This window comes from Larimichthys crocea, chromosome XXII, assembly GCF_000972845.2.
Source record: "Larimichthys crocea isolate SSNF chromosome XXII, L_crocea_2.0, whole genome shotgun sequence".
Taxonomy (NCBI): Eukaryota; Metazoa; Chordata; class Actinopteri; family Sciaenidae; genus Larimichthys; species Larimichthys crocea.
This window is the reverse complement of record NC_040032.1, coordinates 8,343,036-8,369,942: the sequence shown is the minus strand read 5'-3', so window position 1 is coordinate 8,369,942 and position 26,907 is coordinate 8,343,036. Positions and strand designations below refer to the sequence as shown.

The 26,907-nt window shown below is 48.3% G+C and overlaps 5 protein-coding genes and 1 long non-coding RNA gene across 10 annotated transcripts in view; 5 read left to right on the top strand and 1 right to left on the bottom strand.

The window, feature by feature from the left end:
* The window catches only part of klhl13 (kelch-like family member 13), a 24,878-nt gene extending 19,706 nt beyond the window's left edge, over positions 1–5,172 (top strand). For 3 of the 4 annotated variants that reach the window (XM_010751113.3, XM_027273558.1, XM_027273556.1), the window contains one exon: positions 4,118–4,605. In XM_010751113.3, the coding sequence (XP_010749415.1) occupies positions 4,118–4,605 (488 nt within the window). Of the gene's footprint in view, positions 1–4,117 lie in introns of all 4 variants that reach the window. The other variant, XM_010751112.3, reaches the window with a different exon arrangement.
* Positions 5,173–11,766: 6,594 nt separating this feature from the next.
* On the top strand, positions 11,767–12,203 carry LOC113744363 (uncharacterized). The gene is made up of 2 exons (XR_003461473.1): positions 11,767–12,059; positions 12,092–12,203. It is a non-coding gene; the product is annotated as an uncharacterized LOC113744363 (long non-coding RNA).
* On the bottom strand, positions 11,871–18,105 carry LOC104935292 (leucine-rich repeat neuronal protein 4). 2 transcript variants are annotated; one of them, XM_027273727.1, is made up of 2 exons: positions 17,992–18,105; positions 11,871–13,511 (listed from the first exon to the last, which is right to left on the bottom strand). In XM_027273727.1, the coding sequence occupies exon 2, from the start codon at positions 13,501–13,503 to the stop codon at positions 12,832–12,834; it is 672 nt and encodes a 223-aa protein (XP_027129528.1). In that variant the 5' UTR covers positions 13,504–13,511; positions 17,992–18,105; the 3' UTR covers positions 11,871–12,831. The 2 variants fall into 2 exon arrangements, with proteins under 2 accessions (XP_027129528.1, XP_010749413.2); XM_010751111.3 differs by lacking the exon at positions 17,992–18,105 and adding an exon at positions 14,113–14,252.
* Positions 16,909–19,289, top strand: si:ch1073-224n8.1 (zinc finger protein 418). Its single transcript, XM_010751109.3, has 2 exons — positions 16,909–17,930; positions 18,017–19,289. The coding sequence occupies exons 1-2, from the start codon at positions 17,279–17,281 to the stop codon at positions 18,970–18,972; spliced, it is 1,608 nt and encodes a 535-aa protein (XP_010749411.2). The 5' UTR covers positions 16,909–17,278; the 3' UTR covers positions 18,973–19,289.
* A 4,459-nt stretch (positions 19,290–23,748) lies between these two features.
* Positions 23,749–26,907, top strand: part of ltbp3 (latent transforming growth factor beta binding protein 3) — a 36,016-nt gene continuing 32,857 nt past the window's right edge. The window contains exon 1 of the mRNA XM_027273592.1: positions 23,749–24,297. Coding sequence (XP_027129393.1) covers positions 24,060–24,297 — 238 coding nt within the window. The 5' untranslated portion in view covers positions 23,749–24,059. The remainder of the gene's footprint in view (positions 24,298–26,907) is intronic.
* LOC113744353 (DNA-directed RNA polymerase subunit beta'-like) overlaps positions 26,006–26,907 on the top strand; it is a 2,370-nt gene continuing 1,468 nt past the window's right edge. The window contains exon 1 of the mRNA XM_027273593.1: positions 26,006–26,050. Coding sequence (XP_027129394.1) covers positions 26,024–26,050 — 27 coding nt within the window. The 5' untranslated portion in view covers positions 26,006–26,023. The remainder of the gene's footprint in view (positions 26,051–26,907) is intronic.

Here is a 26,907-nt window from a genome sequence, read left to right as displayed (position 1 = left end):
CGAGCCTAAGCCGACTATTCAGCTGCCGTGACTCAGATCTGCGAGGCTGCACCTCCTCGGCTGATCAGATCCGTCTCCTTTATCCGACGAGTCCACGGGCGAGGCGGCTTTTAAAACTCTGACAGCGGTGGAGGCCTTACAATCCCTCTCAAGAGGCCCCGCTGTCGCTGATTCACTTCAAGGGCTTTGGCCTTTCCCGTGACACAATGATGTCGATCAGCGTCCCCGTGTCCTGACGTCTAATCAGGCCATTAACGAGACAGGACGAGGTTTAGCCTAATTGAGCCGGCTCAGAGACACTAAAAGCTTTGTCCTTCCACAGACGGCACAGGACGGACTGTTCGTTTGGATCGACTGCCACAGAAGAACCTTCAGTAGATCCGTAACACAGTCCCCTTGTGAAACCGGTGACCCGCTCGGTTCGTTGAATCAGTGCCGACACAAGTGGGACCAGAGAGAAAGATGGAGGATAGACACAGCGGCGAGGCGGGAAACGGGCTCAGCATATTCCAAAAATACCCCGTGATGATGAAGAGCGCCAGACGTGCGCTCCCGCACAAACATCATCAGAACATCTGTGCTCGCTCAGCCCAATCCCTGAAGGACGCTCGCGCGAGGCCGAGAACCAAACTACAGCGAACTCCGTTTGATACGGGAAGGATCCAACGAGTGGACCCTCATTAACATAACGGATCCTCATTAACATAACCAGTCCTCATTAACATAACCGGTCCTCATTAACATAACCGATCCTCATTAACATAACCGGTCCTCATTAACATAACCGAGCTGCGTGAGTCAGTCTTTCAGTCAAAGAATCTTTCCTGGAGATTCACTGATGAAGTTGGTTCTGACTCGTCCGTCAGCCTAAAAACTTTAAACTCAAACCCAGACGAGCTCACAGGAGCGGCCTGCAGACAAAACTCAGGCAGAAACAAAGTCCACGGACAGATTAAAACCAATAATGAGGCCGGCTGATATCAGCTGATGTACAGAGACGACCTCATCAGGACTCGTTGAGCGGCGTGTTTGTGTCACCATGACACAGTTTGTCCAGAGTGCAGCGACACTCGATTTTCACAGTGATGAAAAATAAATGAGCTCTGGCCTCTGCTGTGTCTTTGTTGTAACCGACCCTGTGGAGGACCAAACTGGATCTGGACCTCGACACACGGACCTGCAGTGAGGCCCAGCGCTGGTTTCAGGACTCGTGTCTGAACTCTGCCACGCCACTTGAGCGTGATGGTCTGAGGGCTGAGTGAGTCTGTCAGGTTCATCAGGCTGACACGATTCTCTGAGACAGCTCAGCAGCACAGCCGCAGAGCCTGACCTGATCCGATGTGACGGGCCGACACAGAACTAGCACTATCAGCACGGGTCACAAGCACAGCAAGACTGTAATCCCTCCACCAACCCTCAGAGGACCAAAGACTGAGGACTGAGGACTGAAGACCAAAGACTGAGATGAGGACTGAGGACTGGAGGACTGAGGGATGAGGACTGAAGACTGAAGGTGGTGCAATAGGAAAATTCCTTGATGCGTTCATCTTTAAAAGCATCTTAGACAGTTCTTTGTGTTTGAACCAGAAAGCACAACGCGCCATAACCACCCTACAACACGCCCCAATACGCCCTATAACACCCCCACACACCTACAACCCACCCCATAACACGCCCCATAACACGCCCCCAAACACCCTACAAACGCCCCATAACACGCCCCCCAACACACCACACACGCCCATAACACGCCCCCAACACACTACAACACGCCCCATAAACAAACCCCCCAACACACCTACAACACGACCCCAACACGCCCCATAAACACGCCCCATAACCGCCCCATAACACGCCCCATAACAACGCCTTTCAACACGCTCAAACACGCCCCATAACCCGATAACAGCGCCTTCAACAGCGCCATAACAAACGCTCAGTCTTCAGTCCTCATTCCTCATTCCTCAGTCCTCATTCCTCATTCCTCAGTCTTCAGTCCTCATCCCTCAGTCCCTCAGTCCCTCAGTCCCTCAGTCCTCATTCCTCATTCCTCAGTCTTCAGTCCTCATCCCTCAGTCCCTCAGTCCCTCAGTCCCTCAGTCCTCATTCCTCAGTCTTCAGTCCTCATCCCTCAGTCCCTCAGTCCTTCAGTCCTCAGTCCTCATCCCTCAGTCTTCAGTCCTCAGTCTTTGGTCCTCTGAGGGTTGGTGGAGGGATTACAGTCTTGCTGTGCTTGTGACCCGTGCTGAAGTGCAGTTCTGTGTCGACCCGTCACATCGGATCAGGTCAGGCTCTGCGGCTGTGCTGCTGAGCTGTCTCAGAGAATCGTGTCAGCCTGATGAACCTGACAGACTCACTCAGCCCTCAGACCATCACAGCTCAAGTGGCGTGGCAGAGTTCAGACACGAGTCCTGAAACCAGCGCTGGGCCTCACTGCAGGTCCGTGTGTCGAGGTCCAGATCCAGTTTGGTCCTCCACAGAGTCGGTTACAACAAAGACACAGCAGAGGCCAGAGCTCATTTATTTTTCACCACTGTTAAAAATCGACTGTCGCTGCACTCTGGACAAACTGTGTCATGGTGACACAAACACGCTCTAACGAGTCCTGATGAGGTCATCTCTGTACATCAGCTGATATCAGCCGGCCTCATTTATTGGTTTAATCTGTCCGTGGACTTTGTGTTTTCTGCCCTGAGTTTTGTCTGCAGGCCGCTCCGTGTGAGCTCGTCTGGGTTTGAGTTTAAAGTTTTTAGGCTGACGGACGAGTCAGAACCAACTTCATCAGTGAATCTCCAGGAAAGATTCTTTGACTGAAATGGTCTCATGAGACTGATCTCACGCAGCTCGGTTATGTTAATGAGGGTCCGTTATGTTAATGAGGACCGGTTATGTTCATGGGGATCGGTTATGTTAATGAGGACTGGTTATGTTAATGAGGACTGGTTATGTTAATGAGGACTGGTTATGTTAATGAGGGTCCGTTATGTTAATGAGGGTCAGTTATGTTAATGAGGGTCCACTCGTTTGGATCCTTCCCGTATCAAACCGAGTTCTCGCTGTAGTTTGGTTCTCGGCCTCGGCGAGCGTCCTTCAGGGATTGGGCTGAGCGAGCACAGATGTTCTGTAGCTGATGTTTGTGCGGGAGCGCACGTCTGGACGCTCTTCATCATCACGGGGTATTTTTGGAATATGCTGAGCCCGTTTCCCGCCTCGCCGCTGTGTCTATCCTCCATCTTTCTCTCCGGTCCCACTTGTGTCGGCACTGATTCAACGAACCGAGCGGGTCACCGGTTTCACAAGGGGACTGTGTTACGGATCCACTGAAGGTTCTTCTGTGGCAGTCGATCCAAACGACAGTCCGTCCTGTGCCGTCTGTGGAAGGACAAAAGCTTTTAGTGTCTCTGAGGCCGGCTCAATTAGGCTAAACCTCGTCCTGTCTCGTTAATGGCCTGATTAGACGTCAGGACACGGGGACGCTGATCAGACATCATTGTGTCAGGGAAAGGCCAAAGCCCTTGAAGTGAATCAGCAGCAGCGGGGCCTCTTGAGAGGGATTGTAAGGCCTCCACCGCTGTCAGAGTTTTAAAAGCCGCCTCGCCCGTGGACTCGTCGGATAAAGGAGACGGATCTGATCAGCCGAGGAGGTGCAGCCTCGCAGATCTGAGTCACGGCAGCTGAATAGTCGGCTTAGGCCTCGACAATGAACCGAGCACGCTCTGCTGCAAATCTTCACTGCATCCACTCCCATCACTGAGGGGGAGGGGAGGCTGGCTTCCACCCAAATGCATGCTGGGATTGTGTTCCTCTTTATTTTAAGCCTTCCCTGTAGACATGTCCTGTTTTTTTTTCCCTCCCCACTTTCCATCAGCTTTTTGTGTCCCGGCGTCTACGGTCTGTTTGTGCGCTCGCCATCGGCAGGCGGAACGTTGGTAACGTGGCGGATTATCGTGTGAACTCCACGATTAGTTTGAGTTGAGCTTTTAGAAGCGAGGATTCAGATTGTTGTGACAGTTTGTGGTCACCGCCTGGAACAATGAGCTGGAGGCTGACGTGGTTGAACCCTCCGTCAGACGATCAGCGACGCTAACCTCTCGCTCTGCTCTGTTTCTTCCTGCAGGGGGAATCACTCACGACACTTTTCAGAAGGAGCTGATGTGCTTCGACCCGGATGCGGATAAATGGACTCAGAAAGCGCCCATGACGACGGTGCGCGGCCTCCACTGCATGTGCACGGTGGGCGACCGTCTCTACGTGATCGGAGGCAATCACTTCCGCGGCACGAGCGACTACGACGACGTGCTGAGCTGCGAGTACTACTCCCCTGCCCTCGACCTGTGGACACCTATCGCCGCCATGCTGCGGGGCCAGAGCGACGTGGGCGTGGCCGTGTTTGAGAATAAGATCTATGTGGTGGGCGGGTACTCGTGGAACAATCGCTGCATGGTGGAAATAGTACAGAAGTACGACCCGGAGAAGGACGAATGGCACAAAGTGTTTGACTTGCCCGAGTCGCTGGGCGGGATCCGAGCCTGCACACTCACAGTTTTCCCCCCGGAGGATATCTCGGGCTCGCCCTCCAGAGAGTCGCCGCTCTCAGCACCTTGATGAGTAAAGGGGGGGAGCCCTGCTCGTACCCCCGTGTGACCCCTCGTCCACCCGCCCCTCCTCAACAAACACCTTCTAGACATTGTTTGCACTTCCTCTTTGGACAGAATCTGTACTGCGTCCCTGAGTGAGTCCACCTCCCCTGAAGCTGTGCAGAACCCCTCCCTAAGTGATTAAACCTACGTACCGACGCGGTTTGGCAACCTAATTACACGTTAATGTTGCGTACTCGGTATCTTTTGGCAGGAAATACCTTGACTTGAAAAGTGACTTTGCAAATCAACTTTTCTACCTGAGTTTTCTTATGTCTCCTTTCTTTAGGCGTTCTACCTTCAGATGTTGACTACCACACTGACTCTCTTCTAGTCTATGCCAGGTTAGATGCAGGTGACCCCCTGACCACCAACCCCGGCCCCCCGAGAGCAGACGTGTTAGGGACGGTTGGTTTTTAACTCAGGGGTTGGCCCAGGCCCCGTCTACAGTTTCACTTCTTTCCTGCTCTTGCTATGAAACTGTTAACAACAAAAATGGTGTTTTCTAAATTTAATAAACATGATTTTGAAAGTATTTAAAATGTTGTCGTTGTTACTGAGCACGGCCGGCTGACGTCAAGAATCCAATATTCATCACCTGAACCTTCACATCTACAGACAGAGAGCCGACAAACCAAACTCAGATTTGGACTTTATATTGTGGCAGCCAGAGTTTTTCCTACATGTCTCAGAAGCAGAGGGTGAGGCGAGAGTATTCATTTGGTTGCAACTTCACTGCTCAGTGCCACTAAATCCAACACGCTGGACCTTTAAATCGCTCATCAGTTTGAATGTAGTGAAACCTGGTGCACATGGTCGAGCAGTACCAGTCAAAACTTTGAACATGTTGAATGTTTCCTGACGTCTTGAAGAAGTTCTCGTACACGCTGAGCACTCAGCTGGGTTTAGGTCAGGTGACTGTGGAGGTCAGGTCATGTGACGCAGCACCTAGAGGTGCAGATGGATGGCATGACCATCACACCTCCTCCCTCATGTTTCAGGATGGGAACCACACATGCAGATACCATCCGCCCAGTCATTCAGACCATGAGGTGGTTCACACAGTCCGAACGCTTCATGTTGACACGTGTCCAAACCTTTGACTGGTCCTTGCGTGAAGCCCTCGGACGGTCCTCGTGGTTAAAGCTCTTCCTCCTCAGTGGTCCGAGTCTTGATCCATGTCCTCAGGTGGGCCACAGAAACCGTTCAAAGTCTGAACTTCCTGCCGTTGATCACGCTTTCTGCTGCTGTCTGAACGGAGTCTGGCCTTCCCTCCGCCATCGCCTCCTGTTTGCCATCACGACAGACGGCGACGTCGCCCACAATCTGCCCGCCTGCTCCGGGACCGTTAGTCTTAATAGCAGCATATGGTGTCCGAGACGTCGGCGCCACGCTGCGAGCAGGTTTGTGTGAGCATCAGGTGAGTTTGAGCTTCAGATCCTCATTATATTCTCATTAAATCTGACTAATGAGATGCTCTGTCACTGCAGCAGCTGATCTGTTAATTCTGACCTGATGAGTCATCGTTTATGTTTCTGTTGAAACCTTTTCATGTATTCAGTGAAGCTTCGTGTGGAGCAGCAGATGAAATGTTCTGTTTGTAATCCTTTAATGGAAAATCACCGAGCAAACACGAGCTCGCATTCTAACGGGAACGTGACACAGGAAGTGACTGTTGAACGCCATCGCTCCGTCACCTGGACCTGACGTAGATCTGGAGATGTAGACGAGTCACGTCAGACTGAAAATGTTTTGTCTTCGTCTTCGTGTTGTGTTGGCGGGAAAAGGTCGGACGTCTTTGTTCAGCAGCCGACGTGTTCGCCAGTGAAGAAGAAACTCTGAAACTGAGTCGACTTAAAGTCCTCAGATGTTTGATGGAAACGTGACTGTGTGACGGAGGTCAGTGCTGATGCTGACGGAGGTCAGTCCTGATGCTGATGGAGGTCAGTGCTGACGCTGATGGAGGTCAGTGCTGACGGTCGACCTGAGACAACTGATGTTAGCATCATCACGTCCCGTCATGTTTCATCATGGCAGAGAACTCATGAACTGATTTTTAGTTAAATGTTTTATTTTTTTGGCCTTTTCAAGCTTTATTGTACAGAGACAGCTGAAGACAGACAGGACTGTGGACAGACAGACAGGACTGACATGCAGCACAGAGCCACAGGTTGGATTCGAACTCTTGGCCACTGCAGCCAGACTGTCCTCAGACTGTCCTCAGACTGTCCTCAGAGTCCTCAGAGTCCTCAGACTGTGGAGGCATGAAGAGGACGGATCAGAGTCGTTTTGTTTCAGGTGAGTCAGAGTCAACAGAGTTTGTCTTTAATGAACAGTGGGTCCCCAGAGCTGGAAACAGATTACTCCTCCTCTCCTCATCATCTCCTCCACCCTCCTCCGGCCTCCTCCACCCAGCTCTCTCGGCTGATTCGTCTCTTTTTATTCAGTGAAGCGTCGACAAAGCTCGGAGTCTGACGAAAGGAAAGCTCTCTGCATGTGAGGCCCGTTCCAGTGATGGTGCTGATGGATGCTCGGTCCAGTGATGGTGCTGATGGATGCCTGACCCACTTTGAGGTTTTATGTGCAGAGCTGACCTCAGCGGCAGGAAGCAGCCATTAGTGCCGCTCTGCTGGATTAACAGATATAAACGCTGCTCATCCCTCTGAGATAACGCTCGTTAATTTCAGGAGTAATTAATAACAGGAGAATGAACGATGGTTTAAACCTGCATTTACTCTGATTACAGGAAAAATACTCTGATTACAGCCAGATGAGTTCATCATGAACATGTTTCATATTTTATATATTTTATACAGTTTATTTATGTTACTGAGGACTTTTAAATTCAAATGTATTTTTATAACAAAGACATGAAGCTGATTAATTATGCGAACATTGAATTATTATTTTTACTTTTATAATTATCGGATCAGATTTTATTGATCCACACAGTAATCGAATATTTAATTTTATTTATGTTTAATTCTTCTTCATGTTTGTTCAGTACTGAAAGTGTCCAGCAGAGGGCGACGCTCCAGCTGCTGAGAGCCTGAGAGGAGTTCCTCTTCATCATCATCAGGAACTCTTCTTCATCAGTACATCGTTACAGTGACACAAACCATCTGTGTCAGCGTTTCCTGTGAAAATCTGCTGACTCATGGTGTCACCACACGACTGACATGAGTCATCGCTTCATGAATGAGATGCAGTGATGAATGTTTCAAAAGTTTCCAAAGAGAAATTCATCATCAGACAGAAATGTTCACAGGTCATGGAGTCTGTCTCCAACAGGTCGTTAAAATCTGTGATAATTATGAAACACGTGATGAAACAGAAACCACGCAGCAGCCTGAGAACTTCAGGTGACATCGTCTCCACGTCCTGACGTGTCGGGTTCATAGATTCATGAACAAAAATTAAAACATTCAAATGTTTAAAATAAAGATGAAGAATCGTTCATCGATCACTTCAGCTCCTCGCTCCAATCTGACTGACGGTTAGATCAAATGTGACGTCGTCTGTTAGCTCACGTTACCTCACGTTAGCCCATATTAGCTCATGTTAGCGCACATTAGTTAATGTTAGCTCATATTAGCTCACGTTAGCTCACATTAGCTAGTGTTAGCTCATATTAGCTCACGTTAGCCTGCATTAGCTCATATTAGCTCATGTTAGCTCACGTTAGCTCATATTAGCTCATGTTAGCTCACGTTAGCTCACATTAGCTAGTGTTAGCTCATATTAGCTCACGTTAGCCCACATTAGCTCATGTTAGCTCACATTAGCTCACATTAGCTCGCGTTAGCTCACGTTACCTCACGTTAGCCCATATTAGCTCATGTTAGCTCCCGTTAGCCCATATTAGCTCATGTTAGCTCACGTTAGCTCACATTAGCTAGTGTTAGCTCATATTAGCTCACGTTAGCCCACATTAGCTCATGTTAGCTCACATTAGCTCATGTTAGCTCACGTTAGCCCACATTAACTCATGTTAACTCACATTAGCTCATATTAGCTCACGTTAGCTCATATTAGCTCATGTTACCTCACATTAGCTCATGTTAGCTCACGTTAGCCCATATTAGCCCATATTAGTTCACATTAGCTCACATTAGCTTGTGTTAGCTTGTATTAGCTCACATTAGCTCATATTAGCTCACATTAACTCATGTTAACTCACGTTAGCTCACATTAGCTAATGTTAGCTCACATTAGCTCATGTTAGCTCACATTAGCTCAAATTAGCTCACGTTAGCTCACATTAGCTTGTGTTAGCTCACATTAGCTCATGTTAGCTCACATTAGCTCAAATTAGCTCACGTTAGCTCAAATTAGCTCACGTTAGCTCACATTAGCTCGTGTTAGCTCACATTAGCTAGTGTTAGCTCACATTAGCTCATGTTAGCTCACATTAGCTCAAATTAGCTCACGTTAGCTCATATTAGCTAATGTTAACTCACGTTAGCTTGTGTTAGCTCGTGTTAGCTCACATTAGCTTGTGTTAGCTCACATTAGCTAGTGTTAGCTCACATTAGCTTGTGTTAGCTCGTGCTAGCTCACATTAGCTTGTGTTAGCTCGTGTTAGCTCACATTAGCTTGTGTTAGCTTGTGTTAGCTTGTGTTAGCTCACATTAGCTTGTGTTAGCTCACGTTAGCTCGTGTTAGCTCACATTAGCTTGTGTTAGCTCGTGTTAGCTCACATTAGCTCGTGTTAGCTCACATTAGCTCACATTAGCTCATGTTAGCTCACATTAGCTCACATTAGCTCGTGAACTCTAGATGTTTCTCGTCCTCAGTGGACGCCATTTTGTCTGCATAGCTAAAGCTGGAGCGACCGCAGGTGTTGAGAAAATGGAGCTGATGAAGCTGAAGACCTCGATATTCAAAAGATTCATATTTAATATGGAGGTCAGAGTTCACAACAGCTGTACACAGAGTACTACATAAAGAGTACTAACTGTACTACATAAAGAGTACTGACAGTACTACTGTCTCTCTCTCCATCTGTAAACATTCATGTCTCATTAATGCATGTTACTAACTAAACTTCTTGATGGATGAACGTGTCCCTGAACGCAACACGACACTTGAACACATCACTGCTGCAGGTACCTGCGTCACACCTGAGCTCCATGTGAGCGTCACCTGTTCACAGCTGATCATCACTACAGGAGCTTCTTCCAGAGAAGTTCTTCTTCACATGTTTGTCAGACGGGAGGAGCTCGTGATGAATGTTTCAAAAGTTTCCAAAGAAAAATTCCTCATGAGACAGAAATGTTCACAGGTCATGGAGTCTGTCTCCAACAGACCGATAAATATGTGATAATCACTGATAGTCACTAACTAAACTTCTTCCCTGGAGTTTCTGTCTCTGTCGTCCAGCAGGTTCTCGTGGATCGTGGCTGCTGCTGTGGTCCTGCATGACGTCCACTACACATATTACTTTACTATGAACTGACTAACTTACTGAAGTAGTTACTAAACTGTATTAATTGCTGGTGCTAGGGAACCATAATCAATCTTCAATCACAGTTATAATAGGTAGTTGATGATGTGGCTGCTGCTGAGGGCAATCTGTGGTCTCTCTGTCCTCTAATCTTAATTTAATTTGAGTTGAGAAAGAGTACGAAACAAAGTATGACAGAAAGAGTACTAAAATACGAACAGGACTGTACGCTACGATACAGGTACTGACATTAACTGTAACTACATAAAGAGTACATAAAGTACTACATAAAGAGTACTACAGTACATAAAGAGTACTAACAGTACTGTAATACATAAAGAGGTAACGAAACATACTCTGACAATAAGAGTCTAACAGTACTGATTACTAGCTACATAAAGAAGTACATACAACAGTACTTACATAAAGACAGTACTAACAGGACTACATAAAGAGGTACTAGCAGGACTGAAGTACGACATAAAGAGTACTAACAGTACTACGAAACAGAAATCAAAATCAAATCAGATCAAGTTTTATTTGTATAGCCCAAAGTTCACAAAGTCATTTGCCTCTGAGGCTTACAATCTGTAGCAGGGAGTGACACCCTGCTGTCCTTAGACCCTGCGTTTTCCAGTGAGGCAAAACGTGCCCACAAAAACCTTAACAGGGAAAAATGTGGAAAGAAACCTCAAGGAAGAGCCACAAGGAGGGATCCCTCTCCCAGGAAACGGACAGACGTGCCAATAGATTCAACGTGTACAGAACAAATCACACAACATAGTGTACAATGACTGAGAAAATGAAAATGATATTGAATAAGGAATGATAAAAAAATGTATTACAGTCCAGATAATGGCAGCAAATAAAAATCACAGTATAATATGGTGTAGCAGGGAGGAAGGCGTTCGACAATGACAGGAAAAATCTTACGAAAACAACAAAAAAGCAAAAAAAGACAACAGCAGCCAAACTATCCACAGACAGAACCTGCTAGGACGAAAAAAACAGGCACAGAAACTCCAGGGGGAGTTTGTTTGTAGTAAGCATGACACTAATGAAGAACACGTCCCACAGTGGAGAGATAAATGGAGAGATATGGAGAAGTATATCCAGAGACAATAAAGAGTACGAACAGTACTGGAATAAAAGATACTCAAACAGTACTGTACCTATAAAGAGGATAACAGTATTTTTTTACATGTAGTATTTCAGATGAAGTCTCCGTCAGTTGTTTAAAGTGTGCGTGTGTCCAGATAAATTAGACACACAATGGAATATACAAATATAATACTCATGACTGTATGATTAACGTCATGTAATCACCTGAAAATAAATAAATGAGAATCTTTTAGTTTGTCTTTCTTTTTTATATAATATATAATATATTATATATATTAAATTATATAGAACACATAACACACACAACACACACATATAGAATATATAATATATATCTATATATATAGTATATCGCAGTGGGAGCCAGGTCCTCTTCCATCGGAGGCCGTCATGTTAAACAGGTTTCTACAGTAGCCCAGAACAGACAAACTAACACTGACTGTAGACAGAGTGTTGTTTGTCCTTTCCACTGGGAGGTGAGGGTGATGTGAGGAGACTGCAATGCAGCGATATCACCACTAGATGTCACACACTGGACCTTTAAATGTGATGTGACAGGAAAAGCACTTCCTGTTCCTGTGTGACTGTTACACTTTACTCATGAGGAAGTTTCCACGTTACGTCACTTTGATTTCTCCATCAACGTTCAAACACCCAAAGTTTCAAAAAAAGACTTTATTCATAGAATTCGTCATCATGTTGAAATAAACACTCATTAAAGTTTAGACATCCTGATCTGTTCACAGTCTCAGAGACAGGTCCGGGACTCGCCTCACAGTCTCAGAGACAGGTCCGGGACTCGCCTCCCAGTCTCAGAGACAGGTCCGGGACTCGCCTCCCAGTCTCAGAGACAGGTCCGGGACTCGCCTCCCAGTCTCAGAGACAGTCTGAATACAAGTCTTAAAAGCATCTTGAGGTGGTCTCAGACAGCAGAGATGAATTGTAACGTGTCCGTGAGATGAGCTGGAGATCGATGACAGAGCGACATCCTCTGGAAAGAAACCGACAGCTGGAAAAACAGAACGAACGCTGACAACACATCCGAGAACACGACGGACGGAAACGCCGAAACACGCCCAGCAAAGATCTGCTCATGCTTCACTGAAGACTCACACCTTTAACATGTAACACACCTTTAACATGTAACACACATGTAACATGTGACACACATGTAACATGTGACACACATGTAACATGTTACACACAAGAGTAAATGTGGGACTGACTTTTAGTGGTTGGTGAGAGCTTGGTGAAATAAAAGGCTGAAAGACAGACGCCGAGCTGGGCTGACTGCTGCTGGACTAGGCAGTGAGATCAGCTGCTGCTGGGGACCTGGATGATGATTGGCTGTTAGATCAGAAGTAATGTAATCAGGACAAATACTCGAGTACAGCTGTCGTCTCTGAGACTGGAGACAACAAATCAAATCATCACAGTAAAATAATTACTCTTAATTAAATACATAAAAACTCTCAGAGTTTGTTACATTTACAGTGAACTTATATTTAAAGTATTTGACTCAGTCATGAAATGTTTCTGTCTCTAATTAAAAAAATCAAAGTTGACACAGACGATGAACTCTTCCTCCAGCCTCAGGCGTGATCATGTGACCTGAGTTCATTAACTCTAACGAGGTCCTTCTTCAGCGTCCTGCATGGAGATGCCGCTCTGCTGCTTCCTCTGTCTCTGGCGTCTCCAGAGGAGGACGCCCAGCAGGACGAGCATCAGCAGGACGAGCGCCCCCCCGATGAGTCCTGCTTTCAGGGGCAGGCTGCTGTCCCGGGGCTCGTACGGCAGACAGGACGCCGTCTCTGGACTCTGTCCAGCATCGTTCACTGCCACCACACAGACCTCTGAGACGTGGTCTATGTGGCCCAGCACGCCGCTCCTCTTGTCCTGTCCGAGCGTCAGCCTGTCTTCCTTCCCGGTCAGCGTCTGTCTGACTGTCACGGTGTAACCTGTCACGTAGGAATTAGGTGCACACCACAAAGCCACGACGTCTGAGCCGTTCCAGGACACTGACATCAGGCTGGGAGCCTCCGGAGCCACGTTCTGTAACGTGAAGCCGGGACACAGGCAGCCGGTGGAGTCCGCCAACACGTTACAGGCGACCTGACCCTCACGACACGAGCTGTAGTCACACCGCTTGCCTGAAAATGGGTGCTGTGTTTTGGGTGGAGAAGAGGGGGGGGTGTAGTCGGGATTATAATCTGGGTCGACCTCAGAGGCCTGTGAAGGTCTGACGAGGAGCAGGCAGAAGATCAGCGCAGGGAAAGGGAAGTCTGTGCAGGACGCCATGGTGATGTCTGCAGACAGAGAGACACACTGAAACATCTTTACAGCCGAGTGTGTGTGAGTGTGTGTGTGTGTGAGTGTGTGTGTGTGAGTGTGTGTGTGTGTGTGTGTGAGTGTGTGTGTGTGTGAGTGTCTGTTTACTCTCAGCTGAGCACAGAATGTGGACCTGAATCAGCTGGTCTGTAACTCTGCTGCGTGTTACTCAATGATTCATCGAGCTGCTCAGATAATCCATCTATTCAGATTTTTGGATCTGCTTCACTTTAATTCAGCATTCCAGACCGGATTGCACAACAGGTCCAAATGCCTACACACCCCAGATACAGCAGCACGGCCGAGAGCCAGATCCAGTTTCAGTGAAACTGTTACAGACTGCACATAAACAGACCTGCAGGGCCCCATTCAAAAACCCCAAACTCTGTTTAACAGCACAGACAGCAGAGTCCTGCCAGTCTGATCTGAACTGTGCTGGTCTGTGCTGATCTGATCTGTGCTGGTCTGATCTGTGCTGATCTGATCTGTGCTGGTCTGATCTGTGCTGGTCTGTGCTGGTCTGTGCTGATCTGATCTGTGCTGGTCTGAGCTGCTGAAAATAATAAATATGGCTCTTACCTGTTTGCAGAACGTTAGAATCTTATCTGGACGTCAGTGAGCTCCTTTGTCCTTGTCGTTTCCTCCACTTGCTCCCTCTCTTGCTCCCTCTCTTGCTCCCTCTCTTGCTCCCTTTATATGCTCCCCTTCTCTCCAACAATCACCTCCTTCTTTCTGCCTCCCCTCCTTCTCCTCCTCCTTCATTCCCGACCCCTCCTGCACCGGCTCCACCTCCCTCCCTCCTCACAGTTTAGTAATCTGAGTGACTGCATGCCTGCAAGTTACTCCACCGCTGTTAGTAACATCCCGGTGAGCACACACACACACACACACACACACACTCACACTCGTCACATTCCTTCACAGGTTGTTCAGACTTCTTAATGAGCTCCTTGTTCTCCTTTTTAGGCCTGAGGTGAGCTGAACAGGACTGTGTCACCCGTTGATTTCAATGGATGAATGAAGTGAAAGCAGTGGAGGCGTCGATGTGAACCTGACGAGACTTGTTCTGTAGAAGTTCTGTGATGCAGAGAACTCGCCCAGCGGACACATGTGGAAGACTTTATGTGACAGCTGCTCGCTCACATCTGCACGTCACGCTGTCCCAGACAGAACTGAACATTCAAACCAGATTTCATCTCTTTGATATTAATATTAATAACTTTTGAATGTATTCTACTTTACAAAGAAAACGAGTCGACAACATCATCCAGGTCCCCAGCAGCAGCTGATATCACTGCCTAGTCCAGCAGCAGTCAGCCCAGAACCAGAACCAGAACCAGACCCAGCAGCAGCTGATATCACTGCCTAGTCCAGCAGCAGTCAGCCCAGCTCGGCGTCTGTCTTTCAGCCTTTTATTTCACCAAGCTCTCACCAACCACTAAAAGTCAGTCCCACATTTACTCTTGTCCGGCGGCTTCTTGCTCGCTCACTCTCTCCTTTTCTCTTCTTAGCTTCCTCCGTCAGCGTCCTCTTCACTCTCTTCTCCTCTGCCATCATGTCCATAGAAGCTGCTGAGCCTGGTTACCTCCTCTTCTTCTTCCTGGTCGTCCATAACGCCTGTTGGTACAAACACTCAGTTCGTCAGCTTGGCGGTGAGCTCAGAGCGACGGGTACCCGTCGCTCTGAGCTCACCGCCAAGCTGACGAACTGAGCTAACAGCAGCTACAGCTGTCAGCAGTTTACTTCACTGTCCATCATAAACTCTGTAAATCACAGAGAGTTGAGGCGGAGCAGCCGGAGGACATCAGAGGGAAAACCAGAAAACATTTCCTCCATAAAATATGATCCAGTTTCACCAGAATCAGTGAAATAGTTGCTGCTGTGTGACTTAGTGCCGTAAAGCGTTACGTACTTCTCAAAGTTACACAGTGTGAGAACAGACGTACGAATGACAGAGACAGCGTTCAGCTGATCACAGGTCACATCGTGTGTTTCTGTTCTTTTCATTTTGTCTCTAAAGCTGCTTCATAATTAGTTTTCATGGTTATTTTTACTCCTCGATCATTCTGACTTTGGTCTTTGTCGTCTGTGGTGACTGGATGTGTTTACAGGAAGCAGCGTGGGCGTGCAAGTGTGAAGCAGACGCATGTATTTACATGAAGAAATGTGTGTGGGTTTGATTATTGCGTAATCTGGGTTTGTGTGTTTATCTCAGTCCAAACATGCTTCCCCTTCCACCTTCACTGTTCAGGTCCGGCCTGAGCAGACCGACGTTTTTCTGTTGTGACAGACGCAGCAGATGGTAACTGTTAGACGTCTTACATAATCCCAACATGCATCGCTCCTCTTTACCACCAACAACGTCACTTTTTCCCAAAAACCATTTAAGTCTGGTTTGGTCTGTGTTCCTCATCAGAACCGAGTCCAGAAGGAATCAATTATTTCTAATATAAGAAGGACTCTGTTCCTCTGCCAGCTGATTCACTCTTCAGATGAATAACTCAGTAAATTTATTTGTGGCTTTTCAGGGGAAAACAACAATAGGTTCTGGTTCTGGTGTTGGCCCACTGAGTCACTGTATGAGGCAAAATGAATCCAATAAAAAAACGAAAGATTTTTCTTCACTGAGTTAATTTTCAAACTTCATGAACGCCCAGAACACAAACAAGGATGAGGTCATGTGACTCCTTTAAACACTCACTGATTCATATAGACTTTATTATGTCATCGTCACTCACTGAGGTGGTCCACAGCGCCTCCTACAGCCTGCAGGCCAGAAAACAGCACGAAGGAACCAGAACCAGACGGGTCGTTTCTCTTCACTTACTCAGCTGGGTGTGTGTGTGTGTGTCATTAGTTTACATGATGGCTCATTATATGTATTTAGTCATGTTCTGCTTCATTTGAGATTTAAAGAGACAGAGAGGAGGACCGGGTCAGAATCGAACCCCTTCGTCCTGACCCTTCAGCTCGACTCTTCGTCCTGACCCTTCAGCTCGACTCTTCGTCCTGAATCTTCAACTCGACTCTTCCTCCTGAATCTTCAGCTCAACTCTTCATCCTGAATCTTCAGCTCGACTCTTCGTCCTGAATCTTCAGCTCGACCCTTCATCCTGAATCTTCAACTCGACTCTTCGTTCTGACTCTTCGTCCTGAATCTTCAGCTTGACTCTTCGTCCTGAATCTTCAGCTCGACTCTTCGTCCATACCCTTCATCCTGACTCTTCATCCTGAATCTTCAGCTCGACCCTTCACCCTGACTCTTCTTCCAGATTCTTCATCTTGACTCTTCGTCCTGAATCTTCAGCTCGACTCTTTTCCGGGCCTGACAGTGGAGGTCTGCAGTTTTATTTTGAAATGTATGCCGTTTGCACGTCCCTGCCTGACAAACTGAGCATGCGCAGAGCTCCTGTGCCGACGTCATCTGTGTGCGACAGGCCTCGGGTACAGTGCGGTTGATGCGGGGTGTGCGTGATGTCCGCTGAAGCTCCGCAGCTCGGTCCCGCAGCCTGATCCCGCAGCCGGAAGCCGCGTCAGCACTTTTTATTCTGCTGAGTCACCGTTAGCTCCGCGGCTAGCAGCTGATGCTAACAGGGTGAGTCATTGTTAGACTCACACACACACACACACACACACACACACACTCTCACACACACACACACACTCACACACTCACACACTCACACACACACACACCTCCGGTCCGGACTCTGTGGACCCGGCTCGGCTCGGCTCGGCTCGGACGATGAGCTCGCGGAGGTCGGGCTATGCTGCTAGCATGGACTCCTCCCGGAAGCAGAGCATCATCAACATCCCGGACCGGACCGGTACCGGCACCGGGGTCGAGTCCTGCTACGACCGGAAAGCCGGCGTGACGGTGACGTCACTGAAGTCCCGGCTCGCGCCCACCATCCAGACCGCCATGTCCGCCGCCGTGGACACGCTGCTGGGCGAGGTGGTTCTGGTTCTGAACGAGACCCAGCAGGAGCTGCTGCACAAGGAGCAGGAGAACGAGCGCCTGAAGGTTCGGCTGGAGGTGTCGGAGCGCGAGCTGAAGACGCTGCAGGAGTGTCTGTGCAGCGCGCAGAAGCTGATCGACCAGCTGCAGGTGTCCTACGGAGGCCCGCAGGGTCAGTCCGTGTTCGCCCCCGCGCTGTCCTCCATGGCCTCCATGGCCTCGGGTCTGGACCGGGACCACCAGAACTCCAGGAGCGTGAACGGAGCCGGCGTGGACTTGGGTCTGGGCGGTTCCGTGGACGATTCGCTCCACGGGTTCGAGCCCAGAGACGACTACAAGATGTGCCAGCTGTCCATCCAGCCGGACGGTTCTGTGACCAACCACGCGCTGGACTTCGCCTCCAACACGGGCCACATGTGCCCCGAGTCCAGCAGACCAGGTACCTGTGTGTGTGTGTGTGTGTGTGTGTGTGTGTGTGTGTGTGCGCGCCTCACACTAACCTCCTTCTGTCTGGTTCTGGTGCAGATGAGCAGCAGTCTCAGGGCCCGGGAGCAGGATCCAGGTTTGAGATCAAAGAGGAGCAGGGCCCGGCGTCCGGCTCGGGTCAGCCCGGCAGGAAGGAGTCCAGCAGAGTCGGGGACGGCGAGGGATCGTCCCACGGCGTGGGCGAGCTCGGCTACGTTCAGGTGGGCGGAGAGGGCGGCTCCCAGCGCTCCTTCACGCACCCGCTACGTCACCAAAGACCGGTCCGGGACTGCGGCGCCGTGCTGCAGCAGGCCGGACTGGACGGACAGAAACAGCTGGGAAGGACTTCAGGAGGCGGGAGGGGGGACAGCGCCTCCCCGGGCCGGGCCGAGGACTCGGCAGGACCTTCGGTGTCGGACGCGGCGGGCGACCCGTCCGGAGACCGGCCTCATCACTGCCTGGAGTGCGGGAAAACCTTCCGCCTGATCTCCAGCCTGAAGAAACACATCCGGATCCACACGGGCGAGAAGCCGTACCCGTGCGGCGTCTGCGGGCGCCGCTTCCGCGAGTCGGGCGCGCTCAAAACTCACCTGCGCATCCACACGGGCGAGAAGCCGTACTCGTGCTCCGAGTGCGGGAACTGCTTCCGCCACCTGGACGGTCTGCGCAAACACCGGCGCACGCACACCGGCGAGAAGCCGTACGTGTGCGCCATCTGCGGGAAGCGGCTGAGCCGCCTGCAGCACCTCAAACACCATCAGCTGATCCACACCGGCGAGCGGCCGTGCTGCTGCCCCTTCTGCAACCGCAGCTTCAAGGAGCCCGCCGCGCTGCGCAAACACATCCGCACGCACCGCGAGGAGGGAGGTCACATGGGCATCGGCGCCAGCGACGACACCGACCCGGACGCCATGGACGACATGAACAACCTCCACCCGGCGGCGCCGTCTCCTCAGATGAGGTTCGGGGAGTGGGGAGCCGACGAGGACGACGGCTCGGTCGTGGACTGCGTGTAGAGGCGGCTCTCTCTGTGAGACCCGGACCTGGTCCTGGTCCTGGTCCTGGGGCTGGTGGATCAGGCGGTTCAGGTGTTGGTTCGGGTCGGGTCGTCTCTGATCCGAGCTGTGACGACGCTTCACGTTTCCTTCAAATGTAAAAATAACGTTTAAAAAACACTCGTCAGGGACATTCCCCACGCCTGCTGTGATTGGACGAACTGACAGGAAGTGGACTCATGATTCACGAGACGGACTGAACACACACACACACACACACAGACACACACACAGACACACACACACACACACACACACACATACACACACACACACACACACACACACACACACAGACACACACATACACACAGACACACACACAGACACCGACACACACACACAGACACACACACACACACACAGACACACACACATACACACACACACACACACAGACACACATACACAGACACACATACACAGACACACACACATACACACACACACACACACAGACACACACACACACACACACACACACACACACACACACACACAGACACACACACACACACAGACACACACACACACACACACAGACACACACACAGACACACACACACACACACACACACACACACACACACACACACACACACACACACACACAGTATCAGGACAAACATTCTCAGTTCTGTTCTCCACCTGCGTCTCGTCCTGATGGAGTTCACAGATAAAGTTTGAAAACCTGAAGGACCAAAGTTCCTCGACCAAAGTCAGCAGTGGATGGAGCAGTGGATGGACGACCGAAGTGAGCAGTGGATGGAGCAGTGGATGGGTCGAGGAGTGGAGGGAGCAGTGGGTGGAGCAGTGGGTGGAGCAGTGGATGGAGCAGTGGGTGGGTGGAGCAGTGGGTGGAGCAGTGGGTGGAGCAGTGGATGGGTGGAGCAGTGGGTGGAGCAGTGGGTGGAGCAGTGGGTGGAGTTGCTGTAGAGCTGATGTTTAGTTTGTCTGGTCCGGGCTCCTGTAGAGTTTCTGACCCACGTGACCTTTTTAAGGTGGTATCCTGGTCCTGCAGTCCACCTTAACGTGCTCCGTCAGCTGACGTGGACCATCATGCATCATTCCCGTCCCGTGTCTCTTCCTCTGGTGCTCGCATGTGCAGATCTGTCCTGAGGCTCCACGCCGCCCCCCGCAGGCGGTCTCTGTAAATAAGGGCGTAGTTTTAGTCATTTAATCGGCTGGATGAGGGCTAACGTTGTGGAAACGTTCATGTAACGTGCTTTGAAGCAGCAGAATAACGTTGTGTACATACATGTAACCTTCTTCCTGATGAACTGTAACGACCATGTAACGAATCTGTACTCATTAAGACGCTCAAACGTTGCATATACGTTGCTGTAACCCCAGAAAACGTTTGTCGTCTTATATTTATTGTTTTGTACTCTGCATGCAGGTTGTCGTGTTTTTTATGCTCCGTGTCACCGTGTATTACATCACATCCTGTTACTCATGTTACCGTATTAAAGGGCCTGTTTGTACTTCCTGTTGTTCAGACTCGATGTGTCGCTGCTCGGACTGAACGTCCTCGTTTTTAATCCTGCAGCTTTCTCCTTCATCTCTTTGTATCGTGGCAGAAAAACCACACGAGCCGACTGAGGCGCTGCCAAACGGATGCAGAGTTGTTGTCAGAGCCGAAGTTTGACGAACAGCCGAGCGGTTCACTGTTCACGTCAGAGTAACAATCGGCTGGAAGCTTCAGGAGCCGCCTCAACAGCGACTTCATTTAAAAACCACGTGCAGATAAATGATGAATTTAATCTGATTGATGAGCAGAATCTGAAATCAGAATGTGTCATGAAATGAAAAAGATTACACTGGGTTACAAAAACAACTTCGTCATCTTCGTCACTGATGTCAGGAAGTTCTCCAAAGACAGGTGCTGGAATTTCATCCCCGTGAGCTACAGGACGACGCTGATTCGAGACCCAGATACTTGAGGCTGCTTCGGTTCTTTCTGTTGATCCCAGTCAGTGACTTCAGACGACTCTTCTTGCCTTTGGATACTCGGTGCATGACTTGCATACCATGTGTGGTGCCCAAGCTTTACCCTGGTCACCAGGTTTAATACCAAAATAAACATGGTAAGCACGCTTTCTGAAACCTGTGACTAGATTCCTGTTAGGAACAAAGATGGAGCAGAATACGTCAGGCTTATTTTTGCAAGATCTTCAGAATTTGTTTATTGCAAGAAATATAAAAGAATTTTGCATCATATGACGTGAAAACACCCGTACACGTAAACAAAAAGCTCAAAAAACAAATATGTAGTTTAGTTCAGAAAGTTGACCTGACTGAGCAAAACCAATGTGATTTAAATGATCCTAAATCAGCTAAAAAAACTTAAACAATAAATTACAACAAACTGCATATTAAAGAGTCTCAGTGTCTGTGAACGCACCGCTTCTCGTCATTCTGATTACCTAAAGATTCATAATCTGACAGGATGATGGGATTACTGACGTTTGTTCTGAAGAAACAAACTGACTTTCACTGAGGGAGACTCGCTCAGCTCCAGACTTGTCCTGACAGAACAAACAGACCACGAGTGGGAGGTAAACATCAGGCTGAAGCAAGTGCTTAAACACAACACGACAGGTCCCTGAACGCATCAGTGGACGTTCACACAGACTGTAAGAAACTCTGCAGTCGGACAGAGAGAGGACCTGAATGCATCACCACAGAGAGAAGGAAGTACTACTGCAGGAGTACTACATATACTACTACAAAATACTGGGAACTGTGTCCCGGTCATTTGTTGGCCTTTATGCTGAGTCAATAATTAATATCAACACGTCAGATTAGTTTGATGTATTTTGTCCAGCTGCAACATTAAAATATTAAAAACATCCAATAATTTCATCTCTAACAGTCCGACTGAGTAATGAGATGTAATAGAGTGTTTTTACTTAGTTCCTCCAGTAATAGATTACATCTCCTCTGTCTGGTTCAGTGTTGAACAGCTGAACTCTGAATGTTTGAATAATAGTTCCTGTACAGTAATAAACATGATTTATGTATTGTGTGTGTGTGTCTGTGTGTGTGTGTCTGTGTGTGTGTGTATGTGTGTGTGTCTGCGTGTGTGCTTGTCTGTGTGTGTGTGTGTCTGTGTATGTGTGTGTCTGTGTATGTGTGTCTGTGTATGTGTGTGCACGCACGTGTCTGTGTCTGTGTGTGTGTGTGTGTGTGTGTGTGTGTGTGTTGGCGGGCAGCAGAGAAATGTGAGAACGGCCTGTGAACTCTCTGTTGACCGATGATGTAATTTCCTCAGCGACTAAAGGTAAACACTCTCACTTTCTGGACAGGAAGTGACTCAACACTCGCAGCCCATGTGACCCCATACACCCCCCCACCCAAATTATTGTGGGACACAGTTTACGGTATTTTGACGTCGTGAGGCAACGTTCACGGTATTTTGACGTTATTCCGGGACACAGTTTACGGTATTTTTACGTTATTCCGGGACACGGTTTACGGTATTTTGACATCATTGTGGGACACGGTTCACAGTATTTGGATGTTATTGTCGGACACGGTTTACAGTATTTTGACGTTATTGTGCGACACAGTTTACGGTATTTTGATGTCATTGTGGGACACGGTTTACGGTATGTTGTTGTTATTGTGGGACACGGTTTACAGTATTTTGACCTCATTGTGGGACACGGTTCACGGTATTTTGACGTCATTGTTGGACACGGTTCACGGTATTTTGATGTTATTGTGGGACATGGTTTACGGTATTTCGACGTTATTGTGGGACACGGTTTACGGTGTTTTGTTGTTATTGTCGGACACGGTTTACAGTATTTTGACGTTATTGTGGGACACGGTTTACGGTATTTTGTTGTTATTGTGGGACACGGTTTACGGTATTCTGACGTCATTGTGGGACACGGTTCACGGTATTTGGATGTTATTGTCGGACACGGTTTACAGTATTTTGACGTTATTGTGGGACACAGTTTACGGTATTTTGATGTCATTGTGGGACACGGTTTACGGTATTTTGATGTTATTGTGGGACATGGTTTACGGTATTTTGACGTTATTGTGGGACACGGTTTACGGTATTTTGTTGTTATTGTGGGACACGGTTTACGGTATTTTGTTGTTATTGTGGGACACGGTTTACGGTATTTTGACATCATTGTGGGACACGGTTTACGGTATTTTGATGTTATTGTGGGACACGGTTTACGGTATTTTGTTGTTATTGTGGGACACGGTTTACGGTATTTTGACATCATTGTGGGACACAGTTTACGGTATTTTGACATCATTGTGGGACACGGTTTACGGTATTTTGTTGTTATTGTGGGACACGGTTCACAGTATTTTGACGTCATTGTGGGACACGGTTTACGGTATTTTGACGTCATCATGGGATGTTATCACAGTATTTTCTTCTCATATTTTCCACATGTATCCGCTCTAACTCATTTTGTACCTGAGGCAAACACAAAGTACTGCAGTAATAGATTACTTGTCAGTACTTTGTGCCGCAGACTGACACTCGCAGCTGTGCAGCTCTGGTTTGCAGACTGGGGGTCTGCAGAGGACAGAGGACAGGGGGGGCTGAGAGGAGAAAGAACCAACAAGAAGCCTCTCTGAGCTCGGCTGTGCGCCGCCCGGCTGGCCCGCTGCCAGCTCCTCCGGAGAGGGTTGGCTCTCCGCTTCTCCTCCTCTCCTCCCTCCCTCCTCTCCTCCCTCCCTCTCTCTCTCCAGCTCTCCAACGCAGCAGCAGAAGAAGGAAGAGCCGTCAGAGGACAAACTTTGTCGAAGTCCAGCGCAGAGACAGACTGAAGATGTCCAACGTGTCGGGTCGTCTCGTGGACCTTTCAGGATCGACAGGGAAGTGATTTTATTTTTTCTTTCAGGACAAATCTGGAGGCAGGACGCGCTTTTTTCTCCTCCTCCACCACCTCCACCTCCTCCACCTCCGCCGTATGAGCCGTCCAGACTGCGCCTAACTGTGGCTTAACAAAGCGGCGTCTCTGCGCTCTTGTGCCCGGGTCCGTGCGGGGCCAGTGGAGGATGCCAGGATGCCCCCTCTGATCCTCCGTCTGCTCGTCCTCTGGCTGAGCCTCCACAGGCTGGTGTGGTGCACAGAGCGCTCCTCCACCCGGGAGCGCTTCAAGGTGGTCATCGCTCCGCTCATCTGCAAGCGGATCTGCCTGAAGGGCCAGTGTCAGGATACCTGCGAGCAGGGCAACAACACCACGCTGATCGCGGAGAACGGCCAGGCGGCCGACACGCTGATCGGACAGGGCTTCAGGGTCGGTGAGTGGGACCACTGTAATATGAAATATAACATCCACCCAGGCCTGATGGTGCTGCTGTGACCTCTGTGGAGAGGTGAGGAGGCCTGAGCATGGAGGTACACATCACAGGACACACACACACACACACACACACACACACACACACACACATACACAAACACACACACACACACACATACACACACAGAATAAACACCCTGAGACTGGACATGAAGCTTCAAACTGGACACACTGTCAATGGAAATGTTAAAGTGGCTCAAGTACTCTCAGAAAGTACAAAGTACTCAGAAAGTACAAACAAAGTACTCAGAAAGTACTCTAAAGTCGTTAAGACTACTCAAAAGTGCAGAACAATACTTCAGAATGCAGTTTGAGCTCTGTCAGTATTGCAGTATTTGAAGTATAAGAGAAGAATAACTCATATGAACAGGTATTATATATTTCAGCTGTCAGTGAGTACAGAGTACAGACTGAAGTAAAAGTACCTAAAGTTTGAAGTGTAAATACTCACATCATCACATGGTGACTAAACGTTTTTTACTTTCTTTGTCTCGTCTGTGAAACAATGACTCATTCTGAAGCATTCTCTCAACGTTCCTTTAACGTTCTCTAAACGTTCCTTTAACATTCTCTAAACGTTCCATTAACGTTCTCTAAACGTTCCTTTAACATCCTCTAAATCTTTCTTTAACGTTCTCTAAACGTTCATTAAACGTTCTCTAAATGTTCCTTTAACGTTCCTTTAACACTAAACGTTTCCTTGAATGCGTTCTCGAAACGTTCCTTTAATGTTCCTAAACGTCCTTTAACGTTCCTTTAACACTAACGGTCCTTTAACGTTCTCTAAACGTTTCCTTTAATGTTCTCCTAAACGTTCCTTTAACGTTCCTTTAACACTAGACGTTCTTTAACGTTCTCTAAACGTTCCCTTTAAACGTTCTCTAAACGGTCCCTTTAATGTTCGCTAAACGTTCCTTTAACTTCTTACACTAAACGTTCCTGAACGTTCTCTAAAAAGTCCGTTACATAAATTCCTTTAACACTCTCTAAACGTTCTTCTAAACGTTCCTTTAACGTTCCTTTAACGTTTTCGTTTAACGTCTCTAAAGTTTTTCTTTAACGTTCTCTAAACGTTCCATTTAACGTTCCGTAACGTTCTCTAAACGTTCCTTTAACGTTCCTTGAATGTTCTCTAAACGTCCTTTAACTTCTCTAATGGTTCCTTTTCTAACGTTCCTTTAACGCGCTCGAAACGGATCCTTTAACGTCCTTTAACGCTCTCTAAACGTTCTGCGTCAATTAACTTATGTGGAGCGGTCAAACTGAGCCGGCTGGAAAAAGTTTCCCATGTGTGCACTGTAATGACTGAGACACGGCTCATTACTAACATATAATGTACTTTAAACATCGATACCCCACCACATCCTCCAGCTCCTCCACCTCTCCTGAATGCAGCCTTCAGCCTGAGCTCTATCAGATCAGCTGTGTTTAGACCGTGAGCCGATGACCAGTCTACGTCAGTCCACAACGGATGTTCACCGGACCTCGTTCTGTTTTGTGGGCGCGGTGTCGAGGCTGAGGAGGAGTCAGAACTGATGGAGGAGTCAGACTGATGGAGGAGGAGTTAGGAACTGAGGGAGGAGTAAGAACTGATAAGGGAGTTAGAACTGATGGAGGAGTCAGAACTGATGGAGGAGTTAGAACTGTGGAGGAGTTAAGAACTGATGGAGGAGTCAGAACTGATGGAGGAGGCCCAGAAAGGATGGAGGAGTTAGAACTGATGGAGGATGTAGAACTGATGAGGAGTCAGAACTGATGGAGGAGATTAGAACTGATGGAGGAGTTAGAACGGATGGAGGAGGTTAGAACTGATGGAGGAGTCAGACTGATTAAGGAGTGGAAACTGATGGAGGATTAGAACTGATGGAGGAGGGTAAACTGATTGGAGGATTTCAGAACTGATAGAGGAGAGTTATAACTGATGGAGGAGTCAGAACTGATGAGGAGTCGAATGATAAGGAGGAGTTAGAACTGATGAGGATTAGAATGATGGAGGAGCAGAACGGATGGAGGAGTTATAACTGATGGAGAGGAAGTTTATAACTGATGGAGGAGTTAGAACGATGGAGGAGTCAGAACTGATGGATGAGGAGTTAGAACTGATGAGGAGTTAGAACTGATGGAGGAGTCAGAACTGAGGGAAGAGGAGTAAGAACTGATGGAGTCAAAAAAACTGATGAAGGAGTTAGACTGAATGGAGGAAGTTATAACTGGATGGAGGAGTCAGAAACTGATGGAGGATCAGAACGGATGGAGGAGTTTAGAACGGTGGAGGAGTTAGAACTGATGGAGGATTAGAAATGATGGAGTAGTCAGAACTGATGGATGTAGTTAGAACTGAGGAGGAGAGTCCAGAACTGATGGATGAGGAGTTAGAACTGATAGAGGAGGAGTTAGAACTGATGAGAGTCAGAGCTGATGGAGGATCAGACTGATAGAGGAGATTAGACGGTGGAGGAGTCCAGAACTGATAGAGGAGGAGTTAGAACTGATGGAGGAGTCAGAACTGATAGAGGAGGAGTCAGACTGAGGAAGTAGGCAAACTGAT

Bases quoted from the DNA above. Each gene is read 5' to 3' on its own strand.
- LOC104935292 (XM_027273727.1), bottom strand. From the start codon at position 13,503: ATGGCGTCCTGCACAGACTTCCCTTTCCCTGCGCTGATCTTCTGCCTG.
- si:ch1073-224n8.1 (XM_010751109.3), top strand. From the start codon at position 17,279: ATGAGCTCGCGGAGGTCGGGCTATGCTGCTAGCATGGACTCCTCCCGG. The intron at 17,931-18,016 runs GTACCTGTGTGT...GTTCTGGTGCAG, and splicing joins CCCCGAGTCCAGCAGACCAG to ATGAGCAGCAGTCTCAGGGC.